A 22,817-nucleotide genomic window follows, 5' to 3' on the forward strand; every position below is an offset into this window, starting at 1 on the left:
TCAAGCACAGCTGAACAGGGCCCTTCAAGTCAAACACCGCTGAACAGGGCCCTTCAAGTTAAGAACCGCTGAACAGGGCACCGCCGTCTCAAGAACCGCTGAACAGGGCCCTTCAAGTCAAGCACCGCTGTACAGGGCCCTTCAAGTCAAGAACCGCTGAACAGGGCACCGCCGTCTCAAGAACCGCTGAACAGGGCCCTTCAAGTCAAGCACCGCTGAACAGGGCCCTTCAAGTCAAGAACCGCTGAACAGGGCACCGCCGTCTCAAGCACCGCTCCGCTGGGCCCTTCATCTCAAGCACCGCTCCGCTGGGCCCTTCAACTCAAGCACCGCTCCGCTGGGCCCTTCATCTCAAGCACCGCTCCGCTGGGCACCGCCGTCTCTGCACCGCTCCGCTGGGCCCTTCAACTCAAGCACCGCTCCGCTGGGCACCGCCGTCTCTGCACCGCTCCGCTGGGCCCTTCAACTCAAGCACCGCTCCGCTGGGCCCTTCATCTCAAGCACCGCTCCGCTGGGCACCGCCGTCTCTGCACCGCTCCGCTGGGCCCTTCATCTCAAGCACCGCTACGCTGGGCACCGGCGTCTCTGCACCGCTACGCTGGGCCCTTCAACTCAAGCACCGCTCTGCTGGGCACCGCCGTCTCAAGCACCTCTGGCCCATTGGCAGAAGGGGCAGGCCCGCATCTGTGTCGGGCAGGGCTGCACGAAGCACTCTGGGCACCATGCCTCCTCCAGAACCAGTGGAGTCTGTAATCTACTTGTGAGACTGTGGCTTTGCACTCCCCAGGATGGCACAGTGGGCAATCCACCCACTGTAGAGACTTGTGAGACTGTGGCTTTGCACTCCCCAGGATGGCACAGTGGGCAATCCACCCACTGTAGAGACTTGTGAGACTGTGGCTTTGCACTCCCCAGGATTGAACAGTGGCCATGGAGGCCCCTCGTGGATCTGGCATCGTGGACTCATCTGGCTGAGGTGCCCCCCCTTCCCTTCCCCCTGAGGTGCCTGTAGTTTTGCTATCTGATGCCCCTGCAGTGTTCTCTCCATTGGAGCCGGGTATCCTGTGTGGGCTTTGCCCATGTGTTTAGGCCCATTGGCCCACGAACAATGGCTGATACCCAATTTGGACAGGACAATTTACATATGTATATATAGTTATAGATGTTTGATATATTTTTTTACTTAGCCGTACAATATACTTCAAATTTCATGGTCATTTTATTTTGTCTTTGCTTTCTTCCGGGGGGTTTGGGGGTGTCACTCTGAGTTGTTGCTCTGCATTGATGTGTATGTAGTTGTGGGTGAGGGTGAGGGTGGGTGTGTCGCGTATGTGTGTCCCCGTAATTTTTTGCCTCCACCCTCCCCTGTGTCGTAGGTGCAGTACTCACCGTTGTCTTCTGCGCCGGCGTTCGTGCTCCTGGTAGAGGAGCAGGAAGACAATAGCTGGTAGGATGTGTAGTTCGGGTTCCATGCTGTCCAGATTCCTCGTGGAGTGTGTAGAGGTGAGCGTTTTCTGTTCGTAATGGCTGTTTCTGCCGTGTTTTTATCGGCGGGGCTACCGCCCCGGAAAAGGTGGCGGATTGGTGGGTTGTGATAGGGTGGGCGGTACATTGTCTCCCGCCTGTCTGTTGGCGGTGACCGCCGCGCTGTTTGTTTGTCCCGCCGTGGTGGTCGGAGTGTTAAAGTGGCGGTCTCTGTTGGCGGTTTCCGCCAGGGTCAGAATTCCTTTTTTTTTACCGCCTGCCTGTTGGCGGGTTGGCCGCCGCTTTAACACCGACCGCCAGGGTTGGAATGACCCCCATAGTCTTTGCAAAAACCTACATGTCTAATATAATATTCATGTTATAAAAAGAGGTGTACACTTTTTTTGCAATAAATGCCCCTCACGAGCAAAAAATAACAATTTTGCAAAACTTCACGTGTGAGATTTAATTTCTTCAACTACTCGAATATGAGCAACTGTTGAAGAAAAAAACACATCAAGCCAGTGACAGTTGTTACACAGCTGCTGAGCAGTCTGTCATACGACTAAGTCTCATGCCTGACTTTCATGTATGTTTTTGTAGGCTCATTTATAAATCATATTTCAAAACAGTTCAGACTGTACTGCTCCCAATGATATGACCTTGGAATTGTTTATAATTTATCACAGTAGAAAAGCGAAAGTAAATACATTTATGAATTGCCGCTTGGTGGTGTAAGAAAATAATTTTAAAAGGCCAGACAGTGTGAACGAATAGAAAGAGCTCCACCAGGAAAAATTGCACTATGCTTGGAGTGCTCAATGGTTTTGTTTCGTTCCTTGTCACACAGAAGATCAAGATATAATGCTTCTTAGTGAGGCAAGAGGCACTGATTTTCGTATGTGTACCCCTTCTTTCAAAATGGAGCACTGAGCTAAATAGAGTCGCCTAATTGAGCCACAACTGTTCCTCAAAGGTGAGTGAATAATTTCTGCATGGCTTGCCCTTTCTCATGATGAAACAGCTGAGATTGCAAGGGTGCTAGGCGCCCTAATGCAGGCAGGACATGGGACTCCATATGTGTTGGTTGCATAGTCCATGACTGTCCTTATTAAGGTGGACTGGTAAGAAACAGTGACTAATTGATAGGACACTTGATCGCTTTGAACCTGGGCGAGAGGTGAGTCCGCTACCTGCACAAATGAAAGACATCAGCATTGTGAGAAAACAATCAGCGTCGTTTTGCCACCCAGAAGAACATTCAGGAGCCACCATGGGAAGGAGTACAGGCCACCATGAAAAGTCCTTGCTTCTCAGTGCCCACATTTCTAACTCTATAAGTGAATGTCCTTCTCCTTATAAGTCTCCATGCTCCTGGTTTGAGATCCTCAGTGCAGCATCACTGTTGATATTTGCTTTTTCCCTCCTTCAGATTTGTTCAAAGGTCCTAAAATAACTTGTTTTATCTCGTTGGAGCTTCCCTTTGGTCATTCTAAACCCTTACACAGTGGCCCGAAGAACTCTTGCACTGTTTGGACAACACCTCCCAAATGAACCAGTAATCGTTCAATGTATAATTCCCGTGAATTTAGACTACAGGACTTATCAGGCTATGAACTGTGGATTGTTTCTATCCAATAACCTTGAAAAGTCCTGGACCAGCGGTTCTGCTCCTTCTCAGAGACCATTTAGGAAGACGTAGGAGAGATGCATCAGTCTTTTAAAATGAGCATCCCTTGCATGAATTGTGATTCTTCACAGTTGGTAATGTGCATTGTTTAATATTTTTATATTTGCATGTGGTTAGTTTCCAGGCAGTACCATTGAGGTTTGCTGTCAGCATAAACAGTGTAAAGTGTAAGGACATACAGTAGGCAGCAATAGGCAGCAATACCGCCTCTGGTAAAAACCATCCCCATGAGAACTTAGCACATATAGTAGAGACCAGTTTGTGTACACTTGGCAAGTGCCACAGCAAAAGGGCCTGTAGCAAAAAAGCTTAATAAGAATCAGCTCAGCTTGTGCAAACAATGAGATCTAGAAATGAGTTTAACAAACATCCTTAAAGATTTTTGAAGAGATCAGAAGCATGACCAACTGTTTGCAGCAGTGGTATGGAAGGAACTAGAGTTAGAATAATGGAAAGGCAAAACATGATCTGCAAAGGACAAAAGTCCATGTCAGTCATGCTACCAGTCGAAGGTTTCCCTATGAGGCCCTTCCCTAAATTTTGGTGATGCGGACTTCCTATTTAATATCATCTGCAAAAAGCTAAGAATTGATGACTTCTTAGGCATCCAACACTGAGGTTGCGAAGTGATAAATGGAAACTCCTGAAACTGTTTATACTAAGAGTAATCTCATAAAAAATGAATCCACTTTAGAACCAATAGGCCAATCAATTTGATAATTTTTTTAAATAGCATAGAAATTTCAAACAAACGGAAGCAGCACAGAAAATTAGCAAAAGCTAGACTGCTTGTTTGAACATCTTCCTGTGCTGTGGTAGTCAACTGGGAATATGCAAATTCAAGTGGAGTTCCAAAGGCAACCTACACCCATATTTCAGTGGGCACAGTTGTAATCCAAGGGAACATTTCAAACTCCAATTTTGTAACATAGGCTACCCATAACCCATATTTCACCACATTAAAGTGTGCAAAAAACGATGGATGGAATGCTTGCATAAATTTTAGCCACTTGTAACTACTCTAGCCGCAAAGCAAGCCATTGTTATTTTGCACAACATGCCACCTCAGTTTGGACCTATGTATATGCAAATCAGTCTTGACCCTGTTCCAATTGGAGCAGTCTAGCCCCAACTGCCAAGGCGGGTCCTCCCTGAACCGAAACACTAGCAACCCACATCTCTGTTCCTCCTTGTTATGGGCTCATCAGCTAGGTATAGCGTGGTTCCAGTGACACAAAGTGTGCATGGGTCCCACATCTGGGCATACCCATCCCACTTAGGGTAACATAATAAAGTATACAAAAAGTGATAGAAGGAATGCGCAAATTAATCTCAGCCTCTGGCAATTAATTGGGGCTACATCCCATTCTATCATCATTTTAACACCTTTGTTTGGACCAAGCCATATTACAAAAACACAGTTGTAATCAATTGGGAATTTTCAAAATGTCAATTTTGTTCCACGCACCACTCAGAACCCATAATTCAGCCCTCAAGAATAGGCAAAATGCCAATTTGGTTTCATATGCCACCCTGAACCCATATTTCAAATGATCCAAGAGCACAAGTTGATCAATCAAGTGCCACAAATAGGTCTCTGAAATGGTCATGTGTCAAAAAAGATGAAAATCATTGCTGTAATGGATATATTCTAATATATAAGTTATTAAACATAATGTTTTTTCTGTAATTTCTTTCATTGATATTTGGGTCTATTTCAGGTGTCAGTAAACCAAATTAATTGTGAACAAAATTTACTGACACTGACAGAACAATGAGTGAAGTATGTGAATGAGTGAGTCAGAATAGAAGGACTTGTAGTGCCAACCATTCAAAATAAATTGCCCGTGGACATTGTGATCACTTTGGCCTTTTATAATGTAGCTCAGAAGCTTGTATATCTCTTTTTTAGGCTCACTTAGGTGGTTTACTTTAAAGTTGATTAAACATTTGAAAATGTCTCTTTAGCTTCTAGACATCATGTAGATAATGGAGTGTGTTGGAGCGAATATTTCAGCAACTGGCTTTGGAACGCATTACTGCGACAATAACAAGGTGATGGGTTGAATACTTGAATTAATCTCAGCCACTGGCAGCCACATGCCAGACCATCATTTTTTACCCCAAATGCCACCTAAGTTTGGACCCAGTTGCACATATATCACTGGAATCTGCTCCAGTGGGAGCAATTCATCCCAAACTGCCAGACTAGGTATTCCCTGAACCAGATCACAAGCAATGTAGGACCAGTTCAGCGCTGATTAGGATTTATCAGCTAGGTACAGCTTGGTTCCAGTGGCGCAGTGAGCATGGGACCCATGTCTAGGCATACCCATTGCACTTAGGGCATCAACTGTAACAACAACGAGGAGTTGGATGTTGTGCTTGAATTAATCTGAGCCACTGGCAATTACTCTGCCCACATCCCAATTCATCATTTTTTGCCCGCCTGCTACCTCAGTTTGAACCCAGACACATGCAAATCAGTCTCGACCTAGCTCCAGGGTGAGCTGTCCAGCCCAAACTGCCAGCCCAGGTCTTCCCTGAACTAGAACACAAGCAACCTAGAACCGGTTTTGCCCTGATTAGTGCTCATCAGCCAGTTAGAGCTAGGTTCCAGTGCCAAGGGTATGCCTAGACATGGATCCCAAGCTCACTGTACCACTGGATCCAAGCTAGACTCCATTGAAGAGCCCCAGTCAGGGCAAAATCAGTCATGGGTTTCTTCTGTTCCAGCTCAGAGAGGACCTGGCTTTGCAGTTCGGGCTTGATTGTGCCTAATGAAGCAGTGTCATGGCTGATTTGCGTATGACTGGGTCTAATCTGAGGTGGCATGATGGGTCTAAGAATGATGGGCTGGACTGCTACCCTGAGCAATTGCTAGTGGGTAAACATATTGCAGGCATCCATCCATCTTTTTTTGTTTGTTTGATATAACACCTAATTTGGGGAGGGTATGCCCAGATGGTGGTCCCTTGCTCACTGTACCACTTGAACTTTGCTACACTTGACTGAAGAACCCCTGTCAAGGAGAAATCATTTTGGGTTGCTTGTGTTACAGTTCAGCGAGTCCCAGGCATGGTAGTTAGGGATAGACTATGCCTATTGGAGCAAGCTCAAGGCTGATTTGGATATGACTGGGTCTAACCTGAGTTGGCATGGTGGGCAAAAGAACAATGGGCTGGAATACAAACCTGAGCATTTCCAGTGGGTAGACTTATTGTAAGCATCCACTCATCACCTTTCTTATTACTGGAAAATATTAACCTGAATATTTAACTTGCAAGTCCACTTACTAGGCAGAGTATCTGGGTATTTTATTGTTTACTTATTTGTCAAAAGCACATTGCTCAGGCAGCTGTTGCATTTCTGTCAGCCCTGCTATGCCTCTTATTTTCACTTCTGAGATCAAAATAGAACTGGAAAAGGTGTTGCTACCCCCTTAGCTGCTGGGCCTTTTGCCCCCAGTGCTGAGCCCTTTTTGGGTATTTGGGGTAGTTCAGGCTTAGGTCCCCACAACTTTTTGTCTGCATAAGCTATTCATGTCAAATGTGTGTCCTTTTTTCCCCACCATCCTGGGGATTCTAAAAGTACCCAGGGTTTGTGGATTCCCCCAGGAGTACTGTGTGGTGCACACTGCCTGCATCATGGCTGGCCTGGGCACACTGCCTGCTGCAGTGTTACACTCTGAAGTGTGCTCTCCAAGGGCTTGTTGGCTTGCCTCCTGAGAGGAGGTCTCAGGGACATCAAGGACCTCATGTGAGGGACCTACACCGTCTACCGTGTCATCTGGAGAGCGATGGCCTCCTACACGTATATGTCGTCTGTTGGATTCCACCTGGTAGCAGCAGTGTGAGCGTTGAATAAGTATTGGACTAAGAGACTGGATTTTCTTCGCTCAGGATCTGCCAAGTACAACCCGCATTCAAGGAGTATGGCCCTTCATCATGGGGCCACTTCAAGCATAATCGTTTGGTTGGTGGTGAATGGATTCCTGGTTGCAGGACCGCTCGAGGCCCGCTGTTGTCGACTGTGTCGCATTTCTCTCATGCGGCCACTGACTGCACGCTCATTGGGTGCGGTGTCTGAATCACTGGTTGTGACCCTTTGCGGTGTGGGGATTCCTGGAACAGTGCCACATTCTACCTCGTGCAGTACCACTGAACTGGCACCTCTGCGTATGTGAACTAAATTTGTCTGGTGTGGCTCAAGTCATCGCACACTAGACTTAGTGCCTCATTCCATGGAGGTGCGGAACAGGAATTGATTGTGTGTTTTGAAGTGCCTGCTGCGACTCAAGCCATTGCACACCAGGCATGGTGTCTCATTCCAAGAAGGCCCTACATTAGTAACTTTTCATGTGCAGCGGGATTGTCTGGTGAGACTCAAGTCATCGTGCAACAGACATTGTGCCTCATTCCAAGGAGGCACGGCAGCGGTACCTTTTCATGTGCAGTGGGATTGTCTGGTGTGACTCAAGTCATCCTTCACCACATGTTGTGCCTTAATTCCAGGAGGCATTGCATTGGTAACTTGCCGTGTAAAAGCAGAATTGTCTGGTGCGACTCAGGTCATTGCACACCAGAACTTGTGCCCATACCAGGATGGTATGGAATTTGGTAAAACTTCATGTGCAACCGGGATGCCTGGGGCAGCCCAAGTCATTGTGCCCCAGACGTAGTGCCTCCTGTTCTGGGAGGTGCTGAATTTGGAACTACCTGTGAAGTGGATTTTTTGGCTTGGCTGGACGCCACTGTGAACAGTGTGTTCCAAAGCTACCCTTCCCCTGTGCATTGCAGACTGGGGCCTGTGCCGGAAGGCCAGTGTGGAGACCCGCAAGTGAACTTCCCAAGTGAGTGACGCTCAGTGTACTTGTGTGGTTGTGCTTTAACAATGCTTTACACATTGCCTCAGTGATAAGCATGACTGCTCTGTGCCAAGCTATCCAAGGGTGAGCACAGCTTATACAATGAGAGTAATCATCCACTCATGACGGGAGTGGTAGGTTCTGCCTGGCTAGGGCCTCACCTTGGCCAACACTGGAGCAAATGAGACCTCAGCGGAGAATGAGGTGGATGTGGAGACTGACCTGGACCAGGGTCTGATTGGTGGCCTTGGACTGCTGGCTGTGGGGGAGGTGAGCAGCTTACTCCCAGCAATAATGACCCCTTCCAGGGCAGGGAGCAGTGTGTCATCTAAGTTTCTGTCTGCAGAGGAACTGGAGGACAAGTGGGGGAGATAAAGCTAAAATTAGAGCTGGCCAAGCTCCAACTGGAGAAGGAGAAGACTTTGCAGGAAAGGAGACATGCCTTGAATGGGAAAACTTTGGCCTTGGAGAAGGAGGCATACACAAAGAAAGTAGCCATGTAAATAGAAGAAAGCCAAGAGAGATTGGATATTTAAGAGGAAAAGTTGATGTTGGCTAAGGAGTTGAGTCTGAAGGCTCCAGCAAGGATGGTGGCAGCAATTTAACTGTGTCTTCTAGTGTCCACATACCCAAGAATCTTGTGTCTGATTTTGTGGTGGGAGGCGACACAGAAAGATGGATGGATTCCCTACAAATGCACAAGGTCCATAAAGCAAATTGGAAGGTTGGTTTGTGGGGACACATTCCCAGTGAGTAAAGGGATGCTCTCTTGCCCCTGTCAGGGAGTGACAAGACAAGGTATCCCTCCATGAACGAGGCTCTAATCAGGAGGTTTGGTCTGACCCCAGAAAAATACGGGCAGAAATCAGGGATAGTAAGAAGTTTCCCACCAGACCTGGTTAGATTGTGTGGATTATTTTAGCAAGGCACTGGATGTTTGGGTAAGAGGCAGTGAGGTACAAGATTATCAGGAGTTGTATAATTTTTTGCAACAGAGCACCTGTTGAGTCTTTGCTTTGCAGATCTGCGGCAGTACCCTGTTGACAGCAAGCTCACTGAACCCAAAGAGCTTGCCAAGAGGGAGGACTGTTGGGTTAGCACCTGGGTCCTCAAGAAGGTATGGGGGGATCATGCCAAGGGTGGGCAGAGTCCTCACCAGAAGTAAGGGGGGTGAATACAAAGAGTAAGGAGTTCTCAAATGCAACCAAACTAGTTCTGCAGGACAGGGTTCCTCTCCCTCTTCTGAGAAAAAGTGCTTCTCTGAGAACAAGTCTGCACAGAAGGCTCCTGTGAAGTGCTTTAAATGTCTTCAGGAAGGGAACTGCAAGGGAGATGTCAAGTGTCCCAAGCGAGCACAACCTACACCAGTGGGCACTTACTGTGGTTGGCTGGCGCAGCGCTTAGGAAGGAGAATTCCCTAGATATTGTTGGGGGAGAGAGGTCAGTTAACCTAGTGTTCCTGGGTGATGACGAGATGGTCCGGAAAACTCACATGCCTGACATTTCTAGAAATTACAGTCAGTGGGTGTCCATCAATGGGCAGAGAGTGGAGGGTCTAAGAGACACCGAAGCCAGAAGGATAACCATCAGGTGTCATCTGGTGTCTTCAGTGCAGTTAGTCCCTAGCACGTTCCACCAAGTTGTTGCTGTTGACAACCATGAGAGCCACTACCCAGTGGCTCTGCTTCCCTTTGAATGGGGGGGACTTGAGTTCCTTGAGGGTAGCTGGGAGTCCATCCATGCTTGTGGATTGTCTGCAGGGCAATGACCTGGAGCACACCATCTGGAAAGAGGTAGAGCTCAGGTTACACTTGGACATAATGGCGTTACCTGAGTGAGTGTGCCTGACCACAAGGTCCATGGAAGCTTGTGAGGGTGGTCGCAAGGCCCAGGATCCTGAAACAAGGACAAGAGGCATGTGAATCCCACTCCTGAGATTCCCACATTCCGGGAGGAGGCTGACCTCAAAGGGGATAGCCCGAAACCTACAGGGGAAGACATAGCCGAACTACGGAACCTACCTGTGCTGTCCAACTGGCAAAAGGAAGGGGTCCCACCAGGAAGGAGTTCTGCAAGGTGCAGAGAGAATGCCTTACTCTTGTGGGCCTTCAGCAGTAGGATTAGACCCAGGCAGCTGGTGATATCTCTGACAAGAACCTGATTTATTGGGAGAATGGTCTCCTGTATAGTGAGCCTAAGGATTCTGAGCCTAGTTCAACATGTGTGTTGATGGTCCCCCAGTGCTACAAATACATCCTACTGGGTCTGGCTCATGATGTGCCACTGACAGATCAATTGGAACAGGACAAGACCTTTGACAGGCTTGGCACCCCCTTCTATTGGCCCCAAATGAGGAAGAACTCTACTGCATACTGTAGATCCTGTTCTAGACACCTGGCAAGTGGCAAGTCAGCGTGAAAGTGAAAAGCCCCTCTGCAACCTTTACCTGTCATTAGCACCCCTTTTGCGAGGGTGGGCATCAACATTGTAAGACCTCTTGTTTCAGGACTGCCATGGGCAACAGATTTATTCTGGTCTTGGTGGACCATGCCCCCAGGTACCCTGAGGCTATCCCTCTGAGGACAGTGACTTCACCTGTGGTGGCCAGGGCACTGATGGGGATATTTACCCGTGTGGGTTCCCCAAGGAGGTGGTACCTGACAGGGGTACCAACTTCATATCTCATTACATGAAGGTCATGTGGAAGGAGTGTGGGGTAACTTCTAAGTTCACCACTCCTTACCACCCCCAAATCAATGGGTTGGTTGAAAGGATCCACCAAACCCTGAAAGCCATGAATATGGGTCTACCTAACCCATGAGGCGTAAGTGAGACGTCCCCCTACAGTGCTTGTTGTTTACCTACAATGAGGTACTGCCGAAGGGGGTTGGCTACAGCTCCTTTGAACTTCTGTGAGGCACCCTGTGAGAGGACTTTCACTCTGGTGAAAGAGGGCTGGGTGCAAGCTCCCAGGAGAGCCCCCCAGCATGTGGTCAGCTACATGCTGGACCTCCGCAATAAGACTGCACACTTCAGGAAGCTCGCCCAAGAGAACCAAGAAGCCAGCCAGGAGGACATGAAATGCTGGTATGTCCAGATTGCCACTTGGTGGAGTTACAGCCTGGCCAAAAAGTGTGGGACATTGGCCCATGGAGACCTGTGGAAGACTGATGGTCTGGGCCCTATGAGTTTAAGGAGTGGAAAAGTGATGTCACCTATTTGGTGGACCTCAAAACTCCTAGAAACCCCTTGAGGGTTCTACATATGAAGTGCCTCAAGCCCCACTTCGAGTGGTCTGAGGATGACCATGTCCTTGATAACTGATGATATTGTGGAAGAGGAAAGTGAACCTCTTCCCGACCTCCCGTCTCCTAAAGAGCAGGATGGATCAGTGGAGGTTGCCAGCCTCTCCCCTACACAACCTATAGATCAACAGAGAGACTGCCGCCAGTAGCTGGGGCAGTTTGCCTGTCTATTCTCCTTTACACCAGGGCTTACTACATGGTGCACCCATGATATTGACACTGGGGACAGTCCACTCATAAGGAATATAATTTACAAGATGTCTGATAAGATTAGGGCAAACATCAAGGAGGAGGTCTCCAAGATGCTGGCACTTATGGTTATTGAGCACTCTAACAGCTTTTGCTACAGCCTAGTGGTGCTGGTCCCCAAAGCTGCAGCACTAGGTGTCACACATGAAAACCAGTTCTGTGTGGACTATTGTGGGCTCAATGAGGTCACCAGGTCTGATGCACACCCCTTCCCCAGAGCTGATGAGCTCATAGATCAGATTGGAGCTGCCAAGTCCCTCAGCACGTTTGACCTAACTTCTGGGTATTGGCAAATTGCCTTGACCAATGGGGAAAAAGAGAGGTCTGCATTGTCTACGCTGGAAGGCCATTTCCAGTTCCGGGTCATTCCCTTTGAGTTAAAGAATGCACCTGCCACCTTCCAAAGGTTGGTAAATCAGGTCTTATCCCTTCGAGAAGCTGTGTGCAGGGCACCTATGCTCAGGCCCCAGATTTCTCCAAGGAATTTGTTGTTTAGAAAGACATCTTAGAGCATGCTATAGTGGCAATGCTCTCACAGCTAAATGAAGAGGGCCTGGATTAACCTTTAACCTTCATTAGTACGCGGTTACTTCCCAGGAAACAAAGGTGGAGTGCGATTAAAAGGGTAGCCTTTTTCTGTGGTCTGGGCACTGAAGAAGCTAAGGTCATACCTATTTGGCACTCACTTACAGGTTCAGACAGACCACAGGCCCCTCAGATGGTTAATACAGATGAGGGGGAAGAATCCCAAACTGTTGAGGTCGTCTATCTCTCTAAAGGGAATGGACTCTATGGTGGAACACCATCCTGAAACAGACCATGCCAGTGCTGATGGTCGCTCCTGGTTCTTCAACCGTAGTGAAGAGAACTCCCAAGGGGTTGGGTAGCTCTTCCCACTTTCAGATGGGGGGGACACGTGTTAGACCTGGCATCCTTGGCATGGTATCCCCTAACTTTTTGCCCTCTGACCTCCTGTTCTCTGACTTGATTTTTGCTGACTTTTAGTATTTTGGACACTTAATTACTGCTGACTAGTGCTAAAGTGTAGGTACTTTGTACTTAGTCCTTAGTAAAGTGTACTAGATGTGCCCAGACCCTGTACATAAAATATGTTTCAGGCCTGCCACTGCAGGACCTATCTGCAGTTTAAACTGTGCATTTCGACTTGGCAAGTGTACCCACTTGCCAGACCCAAACCTTCCTTTATATTACATGTATGGCAGCCTTAAGGTAGCCCCAGGGGCAGGGTACAGTGTATGTAAGAAGTTGAAATGTATTTTTAAGTTTAACATGTGCAGATAGTGAAAAACTCTTAAAATCATTCTTCCCTACTGCACGGATTATCTCTCCAATAGGATAGCAATGGGATTACCTTAAAACATTTTTAAATGTAATCTCTAATTGTAAGGAGATAGAGGTATGGAGTTTAGTGTCTCTGGACTCACAACGTATGGTGAAGTCAGATTTTAAATTGTAACTCTCAAAATGCCACTTATAGAAAGTTGGCATTTTCTTACTTTAACCTTTCTGTACGTTAGCCTGTCTCTGAATACACATCTGGGCTGGGATGGGTGACAGATACACTTAGTGAATTCCCACTGGAAAGTTACAAACACAGGACACTCAGATGCACTTGCATTCATTTGCATCCTGATGGGTCTTCCTGGGCAGATAGAAATGGAGGGATCAACACTTAAACTTCAATAGGGGTGACTTGTCTCCACACAAATGCCTGATTACTCCCCACAGAGAGCCTAACAGACAGGGCTAGGATGAAAGGGACCCTTGTGCACTTCAGAGGACACCTTTGATGTCTTCCCTACACCACAGCTCTTTTTGGGTATTAGTCCTGGACCACAAACTCCAGCAAATCAGATCTCTATTGCAACTAAGGACACTCTGCCAGAATGAAGGACTACTGTGCTGCCAGGAGGGACTACCACTCTGCAACTGCACTGCAGTGCTAGCCTACTGTTTGCTGTACTGTAGGAGGGACTGCCACATTGCTACTTGCTTTGCCGTGATGGCCTGCTACTTTTTGCCTGCAGAGAGAAGGACTGGATTTATTATCTACATCCTAGACCCCAGGAGTCTTTAAGGGCTTGTTGGCTTACCCCCTGTTTTCTTGTAGTCTCAGGGACATCAAAGACTGCTTTCAACTTTTCTGGTGCTGCTGAACTCTTACATCTGTGAGTCCTACCCTTGTGTGAGGTGCCCCTCTCGAGGTGTGGGCCTCAGAAGTGGGTTCTGCAGCTAAAGTATACACAAAGCGACACATCACCCCAGTGCAGCAGAAAAATCAGTGCATCACATCTTTAATGGCGATGCATCTGCTTCCCGACAACAGCAGAATCATAGACTGCACAGCCCAACGACAATGCTCTTCATGGTACGGTGATAACACATCACATTCACTTCTACGGAGCCCGACAACGCAGTGCCTCGGGTGTGGTAAAAATATCAACACATCTTGTCGTCACCCTCTACACATTTCTCCAACAAAGGTATGTCAGTGGACCCTGTTTAGGTTTTGTAGCCGAGCTTCCCTCCATTGTGGTCGGCCTAGATTTTATATTTGCAACAGTCCCTCGTGACCTCAAGTAACCTTTTGACAGCTAGTGACTTCTAAGTACTGTTTTTACATTTAATCTTTAAGAATTCATATCTCAGCTTCTACTTATTGGATGTTTGATGTTTTGGTCCTGTTTTTCACAGATAAATATTATCTATTTTTCTGAACTGGTGTTGTCTTCTTTTTGTGCTGTGGTGTTACTTTATTTAAGTGTTGCACAAATACTTTACACATTGCCTTCTCAGTTAAGCCTACCTTCTCTGTGCCCAGTTACCAGAGGATGCGCACAGGTTAATTTAGTTTGTGTATCTGACTTACCCTGACAAGAATTGTGGTCCCTTCTTGGACACAGTGCATAACTCAGTCAACTAGGGACCCACTTTCTAACAAAAGTACTTTAAATTCTGGTGGCGGAGCATTGCAAGATTCTGTGTTTAGGATGCGCTGCACAGTGGCTGTTCCGAGGACGTGCAGTGCTGTGATGCAGAGGCCTGCATTTTCATTATTGAGAATGCTATTGATGAGTGCTTTGAGATGTGAAGTCCTGCATCAAGGATCTGCAGCATTTTGGGGGTGCTGACGGTGTGGGGCTACGATGCGGAGTGATGCCACCGGCCGCGGGGTTGTGATGCTGCAGCAATTCTGAGGAGATTGCAGGCTGTGATGCAAGATTCTGTGTCCGAGAAGTGTCGTGCCCCAGCAGTTCCAAAGCAATTGTGAAGAGATGCATTGCTTTTGCTTGCAAGGACACAGCTGGGCTAGCAGAGCATCTTCAGGCCCACCTCTATGGGTTCAGAACTGGGGTGGCACCACTTGGGGGGGTAAAGCTCACAGCCAACTGAGTCCAGGCGCTGGGTTCAAGGTGGTTGGAGCCTTTTTTCTTCCCGAGCCTCTGATCAAGCAACTAGCTCCTGGAGTCACTCTGGTGGTCCTAGGATCAAGGTGCAGTTCCAGTTCTTTCACTCAGGCAAAAGGGCAACTAAGTAGAAGTCCTTCTTGCAGAGCAGCACAGCAGTCCTTCTGAGTTTTCCACAGGTCCAGAGGTGAACTAAAGAGTTGGATCTGAGTGTCCAACATTTATACGTGGAGCCCACTTTAAAGTAGGAGAAAGTCCTGAAGGTGTCTATCTCCCAGAGATCCATATAATGTCCTGCCTCTCAGCCCTGGCCGAAGCTTGTCTGCGGTGCACACCATCGTGCAAAACTAAAAAGTGGGTATCAAGAACAACAATAGATGTCTGCGACATCAATTGTTGTTCTTGATACCCACTTTTTAGGTTTTCGTGCCAAGGGCTATACATTTTTCTAATAGTGGGTATCTGTACCTTTGATGTATGCACACGTTGCTCCTTCTTTCTTCCACATTCATCCCATTTTTGGTGATGTGTGCATGGAATATCCTTGGTTTTTGCGAATAATAGTCACTGGACAATTTTCTCGTGTTTCAGCTGGTGCACAAATGTGTTTTATGTATTTCTGAAATACATTTACATATGTCCATGTTTATATGTTGATTTCTGTACCTTCACAGCCTTGATAAAGTCACGTTGTGACGAAACACGTGTTGGCTGTCAAGTATGAACCAACTTTATTGACGGACTATACTGAAAACAGCCTTTGTCTCTCTTGGAATCAGGAAGGAAAAGCAAATGACGTTCCCTAAAAAAGAGTACTGGTGGGTCCCAACTGCAACCACCGGCTCAAATTAAGCACTTCTTAAACACCTTCTATATGCTTTTTTAGTAAATAAAATATAATTTCTGAAAGTAACAAGCTACACATGTATAGAAGAGCATCTTACAATAAGATTGCTTTACACCTCAATCTTACGTAATTTGCAGAAGTTTGGAGGTGAGGTGGATTCATCAGAAATTACTACAGTGCGAAGAAGAAGGGAGACATCTCAAAATTGAAAAAAGAGCAGATTTTCGTTTAAAAAAAAATCATTTTATGAATTCAAACCATGTTATTATTTTGTAAATAGTAATACTGTTTTGTAATTTAAAATCGTTCTCAAGAATAATATTATTTGAGATGCGTGTAAACAGCACAGAATTAATACAGGACAGAAGTTATGTAAGTAAGAACCATCTGGTGTTTCCGGGTATGACTTGGTTAAACCATGCACAAGAGACTGCACTTCACTGTTTGTGGCCTCAAGTCAGGTAGACCTTCTGGGTGTATACACCCAGACTTCATAGAAGTGGTAAACAATAATTTGAACATTGCCCAGTACGATGAATACTCTGTTCGCCACACAGAAACATATGTAATTGCAAGAATTTTAACAGCTTCATGTCACAAAATGGTGCTTGTGGGCACTAGTAGGGGGCTTAAGGTGAATAACTAACCTGTGCATTTCCGGTCAGTGTCTTCCTTTTTCGAGCCGGTCATTGTCAACTTGCAGTCAAAGGTTTCTTCCCAATATTCTGCAAACCAAACGTTCCGCCGGTTGTTCTCCAGGGTTCGGGTGGTGAAGTAGGCATCAAATCCTGTGAGGAACAAACAAGATGAGTCAGGTGCAAACCATGGACGAGTGGGCGTGGCAGGAGTTTGGAGGGTCACTGTGTAGCACATGGAAACTGACTAATGACCAAAAATACTTGTTTTGTGCAATTGCTACTGGGTAATAAACCAACATGCTAAGGATAGATTAAGAAATAAATACATTTAAAACGGGGTTTCTTGGAAGAGGTCCATCCACTACCAATTCAACTCTTGGGATGCACCTCTAAAATATAGACAGACATCTCTTGGAAATGCAGAGTGGCACGCTCTTTTGTCTCCTTCAAAAACGGTATGAAGTTCCACCTGCTTGGTGAAGATCGGCAAATGTCCTAATGTTGTCCTTTTATAGCAAAAGCCATCCCGCAGGATCTCTACGATGAAGATACCAGTAACATGGGACTCTTCACCCTCTAATGGTGAAATTCCTACCCAATATGTTTGCCATTTGTGCTCTCATTGCTAGTTTCTCCTTTAATCCCAATTTGGACAGAAAGTGGAGTTTTCAAGGGAAGCAGGACTCTGAGATCAGCCTCATTAAAAACCTTGTGGACTAGAGAGTAGAAAACTTCACAGAATGTTAGAAAACATGGAGAAATGAGAGTAGAAATGCGTATTCTCCAATGATTAGGCCAGAAGGCCACAATCTATATATTGAAAATCGGATTTTGGTTCTCATCTTTTGTATTGCCTCAGCTGAAATTCTTGTATGGCATATGCCTATAAGATTTAAATGTATTCAACCCTTTACCACTCGAGCACCCGAAAAAGGTCAGTTGGAAGAAGAAAAGTAAGGTAATGGGCCCAGAGCATCACCAGGACCTCAGATGGGCAAACTTGTATGATATGGAATCACTGGAACTGCACATCTACTTACTGTGCTCAGGTCCATACCAGACTAAACATGAATAATGCAGAACAAGACCACTCCCACATGTCTCTTCTCTAGAGATTCCTGCATGTCCAGTTAACTAATGATCGCTTAAACTAAATCTAACTCTTCAATTCTTAGTCAGCTTTAAGGACTGTAAGCTAGACCTTAACGGTTGGTTGCTTAGGGACAGCTGGGGCTGGCTGATGATCTGGTCAAAAGGAAACAATTTGTAAAAATTTGATGCTCCAGTGCACTCAGTCTGAAGTACTTGAGCTTTAAACAAATTGTTTTTTATTTTTGAAAAATTAATATATCTAGAGCTCCCATTTCTGGTGTTCTAGAGGCTAAAGGTTATAAGGAAGGGACCAGGGGTCACAGGGAGCAAGTCGTGGGTTGCTATAGCCCCTAAATGACATTCATGGCATCCATGGTATCCGTTACATGAACACACAAAATTAGCTTTGGAGACTTCAGTGAGCCAGTCTACTTTTCTTCTGTCATAAAAGACTGACACTCATATTCTCTGTTTTTTGTAATTGTGTTTTTTGATTTCACAGTCCTTAAGTGTAATGCACTACAATTAGTCTTATACAAATTAACAATGGTGTAAATAGAGAAAGGTTGCCTCCTTACTGACCAGAATAGGAAGAGTGATAGTTGTTAATCAGTCAAAAAGGAAGAAGATATTTTACACCATCTGCAAACCATGTGACCCCTTGGGTCGGACATTTTCAAGAAAAACTTCAAACATAGTAGAGTGGTCAAGGACAGAATAGTCCTCTTGAGTTTATTAGTGCCCCAACAATAATGAATTCAGTTTCGACTTCATTAACTCAGCTTTTACCCCTTCATGATTCGATTTTGTGGGAGCAGGCAAACAGGGCCTCAAAGATACTCAAACATGTGCACCTTAACCCACAACTGGGTATTCTCAACATTTGAAAGATACAATAAGACAACACTTGTCAATGGTAGTTTCATGTATATATGGAAGATAGCACTCAGCCCTTAAGATTCCCACACTTGACGGCATAACATTTTAGACATAAGAATATATTTGTTCATTCTTCTTTCACCTACCAAGACAAGATTTAAACCAATTATTGCTACAGCTATCGGGCATATTAGAATCCCATGGACCACTGCATCAAATGTGCCAGAGAGAACAAATAAAAACATCATTCAAAAGACACGCGCATCAAGCAGCTCATCCAAAGCATTGATTACATCTGCCATGGTGGATTCAATCCTATCCCTTTGGCAGAATCCTAATTTTCAAAGCAGATAGGCTTGCAACTGTGTTGTATGCATATTTTTCAAGATTTTGTGGAGTTGTCAGGTTATATTTGACTACAGGAGGAAATATTCCTTCACAAAATATCACTTTGCTGATTTATTATATATATGAAGCAAATAATTAATTATGCTGTTGAAGGAACCGTCCATCACCAGGTCAAGTGTGACTAGTGACTCTTCAGCTGCTAAAGAAGTAAACAGGTTTCAGGTTCAGAGACGGCATAAAAATAAATGATTTTCCCACTATGATGGGTTCTCAGGAATCTATGTGTAACATGACTCACAGAGGAGTCCTAAGGATTCCTTTCAGAAGGTCCTAATTTTTTCATGAAAGAAGATCAATAGTAATCTGCAAAGCCTGGCTGTGGGATCAATTGTGCGAGAACCCCAATGTGATGAAGAAGGGAGTTAAGAGACGAAAAAATTGTTTTGGTGAGTCGATATTTCTTTCCAAATCATAGCCTGTTTATATCTTCTTAGATATGATTTATAAGCCACACAATCACTGTCCAGAAACTTCAGGTGTCTTTACATGGTCAATGTGAGCCACCAATAGCTCACAGACACCTTCAGAGTAGCTCACAGCCTTGAGTTCATTATAAGTAGGCATAGGGTCACATTTTCCTTTTAAAGGTAAGGAAGGCTGTGTTTATTTTACATTATTATCTTCAGACTACAGATAGCATGGCCTGGTAATGAGCAGTGCTGAAGTCAGATTATGACCCAGGGTGAAGTACAGAGGTGAAGAACTGAAGCAGTGAGGTTTTTAAATCTTAAATAAAAGTCTTTGTCCATGTCTGGTGGCGAAGAGAGACATCATGGTGGATTGGAAGGCCGAAACAGCTACGGCACTGAGTAAATGGAGAAGAGGGGTGGACTGGTGTGCACAGCGTGAGAGGTTGGTGTATGAAGCCAGGGGGTGCCCAACCAAGTACGACAAAGTGTGGGGGCAGTGGGAGACTACAATATGCACCTAGCTTGTAAAGAGTAGCACAACTGGAGGAGGGGTGCCGTCACCAAAGGAGAAGAGGAGAGGATCCCCTCCCTTCCCTTTCCCTCTAACTCCTGTATCCTTCCCCAAGTGACTGAGACCATGTCCACAACTATCATCTTGGCACACGGATATCACATACAGAGTTCTGACCGGGACCGGGGGCTGATTGTACTCGAGCATCAGTTGTTTTCATGTTATTTATACATGTATCATTATTTTATTATTTTCTGCAAAATCAATAAAAAATTATTTATTAAAAACAAATAAAAGTCTTTGTCAAATCCATATTGGAGAGTGAGAACAAAATTATGTTTCTGGATGCTTTTAAATGGGAGGACATTTTAATTAAGATGTATCTTAAAAATGAAGTTAACTCTTCATTTTACATTTTTTTCATTTCAAAGTGGCACATTTACAAACAGCAGGCCGTTTGCTCTCAGTGGCCGGTAGAAGAAATTTAAAATGCATAAATATGTTACATATTATGAATATTTTTGCAGAATATTTGTCCTCATTTTAAATTTCTTCCCTTTAAAAAAATGGTTGTATGTTTGTGTTATACATGCAATGGTGCCATATATGGTGAAACAGTCCGGTCCCACTAGTACATTCAAAACAGACTCATTTACCCATACACATAAATCACATTCATATGCACACGTTAACACATCCCCAAAAAACACTCTCACTGACATACATGGCAGCCCTGTCATAGTGCCCCTAGTCAAATATTTTGTTCAAACCAGGCTTAGGCTTAATGTCAAAGAAGCTGTGTGTGGGGGTGTCTGATAACACTGCATAAGTGGCTTGGCCTTCAGTAGTTCACAATGTTTTTCATTGCTCAGAAGTGCCTCTCACTAAAGAAAAGGTTGGAAACCCTGCTTTAAATCACCTACAGAAATCAGTGGTGGCTCACAGGAGGGAAAAGGGTCAGCGTGGCAGAGGTGGGAGGGTTTGGTGGAGGAGCACGACAAAAACATATATATATATATATATATATGTATATAAGTATATATATATATATATATATATTTATATATATATATATATATATATATATATAAATAATTTTAAAAAGTACCTTTTTAATCCGTGCCACACCGCGCCGCTCCCATCCGCTCCTAGACTGGACTGCAGGCACAGGCTCCCAGCCTACCCTGCGTCCATTCCTAACGCTGCTTTCATGCTACCAGCATGAAAGCAGCGTTAGGATTGGATTGAGCGCCCAGCTCTCAGCAGTGCCTGGGTTGCTGGGTTGGAAAGAGCCCAGTGCACATATGTGTATGGCCAGCCCGAGACAGCCGGCCAAACATACATGCGCACTGAGGGGGAGTGTCCCTGTCACAACCCACTCCCCCTAGTCCCCATCACAGCCCCAAGGTCCCAATTCTTTCACTATAAAACAATAATAAACCAGCTGAAAACTATAAAACACTATAAAACAATATCACTATAAAACTTTAACTATAAAACAGTAATAATTTAATATTGTTTTACAGTGAAAGGTTTTCAGCTGCTGCTGGCATGAGTCAACGCTCCTCCACCATGGCGGAGGAGCCGCCCCCGACAGAAATACTTTACTTGCCTCAACACTGGGGAGAACCAATCCCTGGCATGAGACTGGACTATGTGCAACACACTAAGATAGAACAGAGAATGTAAAACAGTATGGTATCCGATTTAAGCTTAAAATGGAATGGCAAACTAATTGTGTGCCCTTTTTATTACAAAAATAAATGTTTTAGCATTTGGAGTAATAGAACAGCAGCACAGCCTAAAATTCAGGCAACAACCTGAAACTGGAGCCGTGAAGGTTTTTAATTACCAGCGTACAGCAGAGATTAAAAAATGCTCACCGCTGATCACGAAACCTGAACATACTGGAGCCGCTCTATCAGCTTTTTTGTGGTATCATCATCATTATCTTTATTACCTTAGGAACTAACCACGGAAGAGCGCATCATGCCATTTACAATACATTTTAATGACAGTAAAAATCATTAGATAGGCAATGTAGTACATGAAGAGTTTTTTAATTTAGGATTGCCTTTTTACAGTCAAGAAAGAAAATGAAGGGTCGAGAAAGGTGGAGGAAGGAGTCAATAGGGAGAACTAGCGATACAACTAGAAGAAAAAAATGGTAGAAGATGCTGAGAAAAGGAAGAACGATTAAATAATAAACCCATCAACCACATGCGGTGCTTTTGTTGTCTGTTGTAGCTTCAAATCTGCCTGAAGAAGACATTGGCCACGAGTATTGTCTTCTGGTGAGATTTTCATTTGGTGACACTACTGAACAGCCAGAGTATATGTACCTCATTAGGAGAACTGAATGAAGTTGCAGTGAGTTTTTAAAAGTCTTCACTAACACCGTTAACTTCAAGAAGTTGTCATAGTTGTAAAAAGTGATAACATCAGCTAAAAGTGTAATGCTGGAGGAGAAAACCCCACCATTACCTGTCCTATTTTCAAAGAAAACAATTTCCCAGCTAAAACAGTTTTGGAATGAAGATGTGTGAGTTACAGAAGCAATGTGATTTTTTGACATGCAAAGGTTGTGCACTTCATCCAACTTTGCTAGTCATTTATATATTTGCACCATCTAATTACTACGTAAAAACATTTAAAAAACACAATATAAGTGTTGGACCTGGCTTTTTGACAGGGACATCCCCAAACTTTTTGCCTCCTTCCTCCTATCTTTTCTGACCTGTTGTTGTTGTCTTTTGACCTCTGGGCACTTTACCACTGCTAACCAGTGCTAAAGTGCATATGCTCTCTGTGTAAATTGTACTACTGATTAGTTTATCCATGATTGACTATTTAATTTACTTGTAAGTCCCTGGTAGAGTGCACTACATGTGCCTAGGGCAGGTAGATTAAATGCTACTAGTGGGCCTGCAGCACTGGTTGTGCCACCCACCTCAGTAGCCCCTTAACCTTGTCTCAGGCCTGCCATTGCAAGGCCTGTGTGTGCAGTTTCACTGCCACCTCGACTTGGC

General features: G+C 45.1%; 1 protein-coding gene across 1 annotated transcript in view; it reads right to left on the reverse strand.

Annotated features, from left to right (window-relative positions):
• The window catches only part of GRM7 (glutamate metabotropic receptor 7), a 1,785,443-nt gene that overhangs the window by 753,546 nt on the left and 1,009,080 nt on the right, over positions 1-22,817 (reverse strand). Inside the window, exon 5 of the mRNA XM_069206344.1 lies at positions 16,498-16,638. Within this exon, the coding sequence (XP_069062445.1) occupies positions 16,498-16,638 (141 nt within the window). The remainder of the gene's footprint in view (positions 1-16,497; positions 16,639-22,817) is intronic.

The sequence above is a fragment of the Pleurodeles waltl genome, chromosome 9 (assembly GCF_031143425.1).
Source record: "Pleurodeles waltl isolate 20211129_DDA chromosome 9, aPleWal1.hap1.20221129, whole genome shotgun sequence".
NCBI classification, from domain to species: domain Eukaryota; kingdom Metazoa; phylum Chordata; class Amphibia; order Caudata; family Salamandridae; genus Pleurodeles; species Pleurodeles waltl.